The following is an 8,550-nucleotide window of genomic DNA, read 5'->3' as shown; positions in this document are numbered from 1 at the left end:
AACTCTTGCAGGTGTGATGCCCAAATCAAGCGTGGGAACGTGAACAGTGAGACTGAGTGAAAACACAGCAGTTCTTTGTGTTTCTGTTAGAGAAACACTGGTGGGAGACAGAGGACAAAGGAAGGAGACACAGGACTGGAGTGACCTCAGCTGGGGGCGGGGTTTCACAGTGTTGGGTGCTGCAGAGAGGTAGTCAGCAGGAGCAGGGGCTGTGTACATCATCAGAGGCATTTTTTATTTTATTTTATTGTTTTTATTGACGTATAGTTGATTTACAATCTTGTGCCAATCTGCTGTATGGCAAAGTGACTCAGTTATACACATATAGACATTCTTTTTTTATATTCTTTTCCATTACAGTTTATCACAGGATATTGACTCTAGTTCCCTGTGCTGTAGAGTAGGACCTTGTTGTTTATCCCTCCTATATATAATAGTTTACATCTGCTAATGCCACACTCCCAGCCCTTCCCTCTCCCACCCCCCTCCTCCTTGGCAACCACAAGTCTGTTCTCTATGTCTGTGAGTCTGTTGCTGTTTCATAGATAGGTTCATTTGTGCCATACTTTAGATTCCACATGTAAGTGGTATCACATGGTATTTGTCTTTCTCTTTCTGACTTACTTCACTTAATAATCTCTAGTTGCATCCATGTTGCTGCAGTCATCAAAGGCATTTTAGAAGAGGCTCTGCTTGCCATAGCTTCTGGCAGCGTTGCTTCCTACAGTGGAAAGAAGAATATTGTTGATGGGAATTCCCAAAGTTAGGCTAAAGTGGGGGTGAAGTAACTTTTCTAGTGAAGAGGTGATCTTTTTTTTTTTTTTGATTTGTATGTGTGTGTTTTATTATATATTAGTCTCTTAAATCAAATAGAAGACAAAAAGTGGAGCTACAAACCAAAGTTACAACAGTACTAGCTTTTCTCGTCGCCCGTCTGTCTACTTTTACCAGAGGTCTTTATTTCTTCATAAGGCTTTGAGCTACTGTCCAGGGTCCTTGACTCCAACCTGAAGAACTCCCTGTGGCAGGCGGGTCTGGTGGTTAAGAACTCTCTCAACTCTTGATTAACTGGGAATGTCTTGATTTCTCCCTCATTTTCGAAGGAAAGTTTTGCTAGATATAGGATTCTTGGTTGACGGTTTCTTTCCTTCAACACTTCAAGTACATTGAGTCATGCCATCTGGCCTCCGAGGCTCCTGATGAGAAATCTGCTCAATGACCTTCCTGGCAAACCTTCTCTCAGCTTCATAGACTTTCATAATGTACCGTATCATGTCTTATGCAACAGACATGCACAGACATGCATTGTATAGTATCGTGAAGTCAGTTAAGTTGTAACGTTATTTTGAGACCAGAATTTAAGGAAAAGGAATTGAACATTTCAAGTGTAGACATTATGAGGTCTCTAAAATTATTACACATTTTCAAACTAGAAATAAAAAGGCCACTGAAGTATCCTGCAGATTTTTATTTATAACAGAGTGAATACCAATATCTAATAACACACGTAAAGAAAAATTTCTTTGGGATCCTTTTTCCTAAGTGTAAAGGGGCCTTGAACTCAAAAAGTGAGAAAACCACTGTGGTGTATCCCCAGCGGTGATGGGTCCATTTCTTCTTGCTCTGACCTCAGAGTGCACCATTGTGATGTACTTCACAAAGCCCTATGAAAGAGAAAGGTGGGCCCAGGTTTTTGGTCCTTAGAGCCCAGGAAGCTGCTTTTGGTGACCTGACGGCCTTGGACCTACAGTTAGCTTGTGTTTTCCTTGTTTCTGCCATTTTGTTGATTTTCGTTTCTCTTTTCTCTACTCTTTTTTATTTGTGTCATTTTTCTTTCTACAGTTAGCATAGTGAGTATTGTTGGTATAGTTAATACTTGATTAGCATAGTTAGTGTAGTTAGTACTAGTTAGCGCTGTTGGTACAGTTAGCGTAGTTAGCGTTGTTAGTAGAGACAGCATACTTAGCCCTGTTAGTACAGTTAGCATTGTTAGTTAGCGTACTTAGCGTTGCTAGGTAGTGCTGTCAGTCAGTGTAGTTAGCAGATCACCAGGATGCAGGGCCTCACAGCCAAATCTGCTGGCAAGGCGGCTCATATTGATGACTTCGAGATCCTCCACACCATTGCTGAAGGCACCTTCGGTAAAGTGAAGTTGGCCCGGCACATTCTGACCGGGACACAGGTGGCTGTGAAAGTCATAAAGAAAAGGCGTCAGAGCTTCTCAAGTGTCCTGGCACTTTTCCGGGAAGTGTACAGTCTGAAGGCTCTGAATCACCCCAATATTGTAAAACTGCTGGGGGTGATTGACACAGAGGAGACATTTTTCGTGGTGATGGAGTACCTCAGTGGGGGGGACATGTACCACTATTTGAAGATCCATGGCCGTATGACAGAGGCGCAGGCCCGAGGCCCATTCCAGCAGCTGGTCTCCGCCCTGCAGCACTGCCACCGGAGGGGCATCGTGCACCGAGACCTGAAGCCACTGAGCCTCCTCTTTGATTCCAACATGAATATCAAACTTACAGACTTTGGCCTCAGCAACAAGTGTGATGACATTGTCCAACTGGACACGATCTGCGGCACACACCCTTATGCTGCCCCGGAACTCTTCCTGGGGCAGAGCTACAGCAGCCCTGCGGTGGACGTGTGGAGCTTGGGAGTAGTGCTGTACACCATGGTAACTGGGTCCCAGCCCTTTGTGGGAAAAGACTTCCAGGAGCTGCGGAAGCAAATCCTACAAGGGCAATACCCCATCCCACCTTATCTGTCTTTGAAGATAAGGGATCTGTTACAAAAAATGATTGCCCTCAACCCCAGTGACAGAGGCACCTTACCTGACCTCATGAGGCATCCATGGGTCAACATGGGCCAGAAGGAGCCACTCCAGCCACCCTATGAAGAGGACCTGGAGGTGACAATGGTGAGGACTCCGGGCTTGACTTGCGATCAGATCCAGGACACTGGGACAGGCAGTGTGAGCTCCAAGAAACCCAAGGTGGAGGTCTCCATCATAACTCTGAAGCCCTTCTCTTGCGGGGACCTCTGTGGCAGTGAACTTGAGCCTTCTCCAAGCCCTGTGGTGTCCTCCCTGCAAACCAGGTGGCTCTACCACAGAAAAAATGTGCAGCTGCAGGAAGACCAGCAGGCAGGGCAGAAGACCGGTGAGTCTGCCTATCCCCCACCCAGCCTGGAGGCGAGGACTGCCACCCCCAGCCCAGCCACCCAGTGTGGCACTGGGACATCCACCTCCAGCAGCAGCAGGATTGGAGCCCCAGAGGGAAGCAGCTGCCCCCTGGGTGTGTCCAACACTGGAAGGTCCTCCCACGCTGGGCAGCCTGAGAGTGTGTCCTCATCCACTCTCTCTGACCAGAGCCAGAAAAAGCAAGGGGTGGCTGGGAGAATCTGGAACTTTATTTTGAAACATCTTTGTTGCAAGCTGCCCAGCATGAGGCGTCATAATAAAGTGAGCCCATGTGAACCCCATGGATGACCGAGGCAGGAAGGTCAGGCCGCCGCGCTCCCTGGGGCCCGGTGCAGGGGAAGAGGAGTGTGTTCTCTGCACGGCCTTCAGAAGCATCGTATCCAAGACCCTGGCCAGCTCAGAGGATGGTCTGGAGCAGCCCAGGCGACCGAAAGCGAGGCCACCGTGGCTGCAGGTCTGCCCCTCAACCCCCACCTGGGTGAAACTTGAGAGACTGGACTGTCATTCCTGGGGCACGTCTCCCCCCCCCACTCTTCTGTCTTCCATGTTGGTGGGGGAGGGGGATAGTTCTTGTTCCAAGAACTCCTTGGTTCTTCCAATTCTAGTTAATAAACTTGATGCTCCAGAAAAAAAAAAAAAAAAAAGACTCCTTTATACTCTTAAAAATGATTGATGACCCTAAGGAGCTTTTGTTTACATGAATTCTATCTATGAATATTCACAGTATTAGAAATTAAAACTAGAAAATTTTAAATTATACACTTATTAATTCATTAAAAAAATAATAAATCTATTACATGTTAACATAAATAACATTTTAGTGAAAAATAATTTTATTTTCCAAAAATAAAAAATTAATGACTGCAATTCCACTCTTGGGCATAAATCCAGAGAAAACCATAATTCAAAAAGATATGTGCACCCCAGTGTTCATTGCAGCAATATTTACAATAGCCAAGACATGGAAGCAACCTAAATGTCCATCAACAGAGGAATGGATAAAGAAGATGGGGTGTATATATATATATATATATATATATATATATATATATATATATATACAATGGAATATTATTCAGCCATAAAAAAGAATGAAATAATGCCATTTGCAGCAACATGGATGAACCTAGAGATTATCATACTAAGTGAAGTAAACCAGACAGAGCAAGACAAATATAATGATATTGCTTATATGTGGAATCTAAAAAAAGAAAAAAAAAGACACAAATGAACTTATTTACAAAACAGAAAGAGACTCACAGACATATAAAACAAACTTAGGATTACCAAAGGGGAAAGCAGGGGGGAGGGATAAATAAGGAATTTGGGATTAATATATACACACTACTATATATAAAATAGATAACCAACAAGGACCTACTGTATAGCACAGGGAACTATACTCAATATTTTGTAATAACCTATAAGGGAAAAGAATCTGAAAAATTATATATATATATATATATATATATATATATATATATATATATATATATATATATAAATAGAATATATATATATCATGGTGCTGTATACCTGAAACTAACATGATATTGTAAATCAACTATATTTCAATAAAAAAAGAAAAAAATTAATGAGAAGAGTACCATTGTTTTACATTTTTGAAAATCTCTTTAATGTCTAGTTTAATAGCAAACAACTAGGTTCTCATGTCTGCTTCTGCATTCGATCTATTGCAATATATTTCTTTGATTAAAGAATGTGAAGAAAATCTGGCCTCATACAGATATGCAGTTGGAAAAGAGTAATATTTCATAGCCTTCTATATAACTGTGGATATTCTCCTTTGATATTACACCAAAACTCAACAAGTGGTCATTTCTTAAGTGGAATCTGAAACCGTTTCAATCCTTTTTGTACTTTGTTATATTAAAATCCACTGAGTGAAATGGTTAAGTTGGCCAAAAGATACAAATTTCCAGTTTTAAGACAAATAAGTCCTGGGGATGTAAATGTACAGCATGGTGACTATAGTTAACAATACTGTATTGTATATTTGAAAGTTGCTAAGAGAAAAGATCTTAAAAGTTCTCGTCACAAGAAAAAAGTTGTAACTATGTGTGGTATGGATGTTAACTAAACCTATCATGGTAGTCATTTAGCAAATATATATTTGAAAGTCACTAACAGAGTAATCTTCAAAATTCAAAAGAATTTTGAAACTACGTATAGTAATGGATGTTAACTAGGCATATTGTGATGACCATTGTGTAATAAATACAAATATCAAATCATTGTGTTACACATCTGAAACTAATATAATGTTATATGTCATTATATCTCAATTTTAAAAATTGTTTTAATCCATTGGTCTATCTTCTACTAGGAATGGAGCTTTTACCAATTTTTTGGAACATCATTCATTGATTGGTCATTTGAAAATATTAGTTCATTGAGTTATGTAGATCTTTCAAATAAAAACATTACATCTACTAGTTAAAAAACCACATTCATTATCATCACTAGCAGTGACATCAGAAAAGTCTTTTAAGTACAGGAAGCTATCAAGTTCATGGTTTCAGATGCAAGTTTTGCAAAATTCCAATTACTGCTTGAAAACTCAACTTTTATCACTGGTGACAAATACTGTCAGCTATTTTTTCTGGAACTGACAAGGTCTCTCTGTACATTTCCAGGAAAATAACTGCCAACTACCCAAGTCAGGATAACAATAGTTTATATGTCAGTCTTTCTTTCAAGTAAAAAATAGTGTTCCATGAAAGAAGAGGCTAGTTCAGACCACAACCCAGTTGCAAAAGTGTCCATTTCTGAAGACAACCATCATACTTCAGCATGTAGCAGAAATGCTTTTCATGTACTTCCCATTCTGCCACACAAAATATTATTATAAAGACATACTCAAGGGCTGAGATTAAATTGAATCATTTTTACTGCTTCATCAAGACCTTCTTAAGTGACACTGGAATTTTTTCTACTGCTCCATGCGTGATGGTGAAGAATCCAATGACAACTAGAACATTCAGGTGCCACTGCCTTACTTCATGCTAAGGGACCAGAAGTTTTACACACCAATTATTTTTGTACTATTAGTGCAAATGTCAACACAGTGAAAAGGCAATAATATTTTATTATTAAAATAATTTTGACCTTGTGGACCCCTTGAAAGGGTCTTGAAGACCGCCAGGGGTCCACAGACCACACTATAAGAACCACTGTCCTAGCAAATTGAGAGAAGGTGAAACATCAAGAAAATCACTGAGCAGGGGGTGCATGCAAGAAGTAGAGACTGGCTCCCTCTCTGGAGGCTTGAGGAACTGCAGTCCGTAGGCAAACTGGGGGCTGCCATCAGGGGCGAGGGGATTCTTGGGACAACTTGGGGTGTGTCCCCCAGAATTTGGGAAGGCCACAGTATAGGATTGTGCATTTTTGCCCTGCATTAGGATGCCTGGCTGAAGGAGTGAATAGGGGCTGAGGAGCAATTGGAAAGGGAAACTTTTTGGTAATTTGTCCACTCAGATGGGGTGCCCTTTTACGGTCTGCATAAGGCAGAGTGTGTATTTAGTGGAAGCTCTCGGGGGGCGGGGGGGCTGGCATGCACCCAGGGGTTTCTTGCCTGGAGATCTCTGAGGGAAAGAGGCTTGCTGGAGTAGCCCGTGATGGCTGAGAGAGAAGGGGCCATGGATAATGAGCACAGGAAGAGAATGGGGCATCCTCTACCCCAGCCCAGTTTCCTGCAGCCATCTGAGAGTGTAAAAGAGGAAGTCAGAGACTCCCAAGACGCCCTGTCAGGCAGCAAGGGTTAGAGGAAAGGGTAGGAGACGTGGGCTGTCCAAGGGTGTCAAGAGTAAGGATATCCCACAAGGTGAGGGGCCGTTGGCAGGGGATGAGATGGTTACAGATAGCAGGGCAGTGGGGATCAAGATGAGGCTCAATATTGCCCCTAGATAACCACCCATATCCTCTACACAGAGCACCTCATCAGACAGAGGCCACAAGGATGGACTTGTGATTCAGGCTTGGCCAACCCCAGCTCCTTCTTACAGTGATTCATTGTAATGGGGTGGGGTGGGGGGACACAAGACCCAAGCAGAGCTCCTCCAAGTGCATACAATCCCTGACTTATGGTGATTGGACTAACGACTTTTCAACTTTATGATGGTGCTAATGCGACACACATTCAGTAGAAACCATACTTCACATTTTGAATTTGATCTTTTCCTGGGCTAGGGATATGCAGTCCAATACTCTCATGCAGCTCCGAGTCAGCATGCGATCATGATGGTAAACAACCAGATACGCTTAGAACCATTCTGTACCCAGACAACCATTCTGTTTTTCACGTTCAGTACCATATTCAATAGATTACATGAGATAGTCAACATTTTATTATAGAATAGGCTTTGTGTTAGATGATTTTGCCCAACTATAGGCTAATGTAAGTGTTCTAGCACGTTTAAGGTTTAAGGTGCGCTAGGCCAAGCCGTGATGTTCGGTAGGTGAGGTGTATTAAATGCATTTTTGACTTACAATGTTTTCAACTCATGACGGGTTTATCAGGATGTAACCCCACTGTAAGTCAAGGAAGATCTGTAATTCAATCTGTGGTGGCCAGCAGGGGGCATTGCTTTGTTTATTCTAGAGTCATGGAGCTCTAAGGATGAACTATGCCTGTTGCTGATAGAGGCCATCAGCAGTGGACAGAGCCTATGGAAGACTGAAGAGCTGAGAAGAAAACAGAGCTGAGGGGTGGAGAGGGAGGGACAGAATGCTGATGCTGTCACTGGACCCCCAGGGCCCAGCTGCACCTGGACTGAAACCCATGGTTTGGGGCCTGTTGCTCTTTTCAATTAAGCTATGCGGACTTGGGGTTTTGCTGTCCCTTATGATCCAAAAGAGTCTGAATTTACTGAATTCTAGATTCAGCTGTTCCACTTACTAACATATGAGCCTGGGCAAGTTATTAAACTTTATTCATGCTTTCATTTATTCACTCATTCACTTAGTTAACACGTATTTATTGAGCATATACTAAGTGCTAGACACTGAACTTGGCACTGAGGCTGAAAGATGAAACTATTTGATCCCTGTCTTCTTGGGAGACAAAAAAATAAAGAAATAAAAAGACCAAAAAACAATGGAAAAATTGTTTTAAAATTCAAGGGGAGTATAGAGAAAGCACAGAAGTCTGTCTGGCAGGCGATATCAGGCAATGCTTTGAGCTTGAGACCTGCTTCTAGAGAGATAAGGGCATTCTAGACAGAGAAGAGCATCTGCAAAAGCATGAAGGGTGGAGAGGAGTAGGCTCAGGACAGCTCCAGCATAGTGTAGGAAGCCGGGAGTGGCCACCATGAGCCGGGAGAAGTGGA

General features: G+C 42.3%; 1 protein-coding gene across 1 annotated transcript; it reads left to right on the top strand.

The window, feature by feature from the left end:
• Window positions 1-2,053: 2,053 nt before the first annotated feature.
• On the top strand, window positions 2,054-7,998 carry LOC118902808 (serine/threonine-protein kinase MARK2-like). Its single transcript, XM_036867467.1, has 2 exons — window positions 2,054-2,862; window positions 7,977-7,998. The coding sequence occupies exons 1-2, from the start codon at window positions 2,054-2,056 to the stop codon at window positions 7,996-7,998; spliced, it is 831 nt and encodes a 276-aa protein (XP_036723362.1).
• The last annotated feature ends 552 nt before the right edge of the window (window positions 7,999-8,550 follow it).

This window comes from Balaenoptera musculus, chromosome 10 (genome assembly GCF_009873245.2).
Source record: "Balaenoptera musculus isolate JJ_BM4_2016_0621 chromosome 10, mBalMus1.pri.v3, whole genome shotgun sequence".
Lineage (NCBI taxonomy): Eukaryota > Metazoa > Chordata > Mammalia > Artiodactyla > Balaenopteridae > Balaenoptera > Balaenoptera musculus.
The sequence above is the reverse complement of the archived record's forward strand: the minus strand, read 5'-3'. Positions and strand labels throughout refer to the sequence as shown.

Coding starts and splice junctions, on each gene's coding strand:
- LOC118902808 (XM_036867467.1), top strand. CDS start 2,054: ATGCAGGGCCTCACAGCCAAATCTGCTGGCAAGGCGGCTCATATTGAT. Junction 2,863..7,976: donor ATGAGGCATCCATGGGTCAA/CATGGGCCAGAA, acceptor CTGGACCCCCAG/GGCCCAGCTGCACCTGGACT.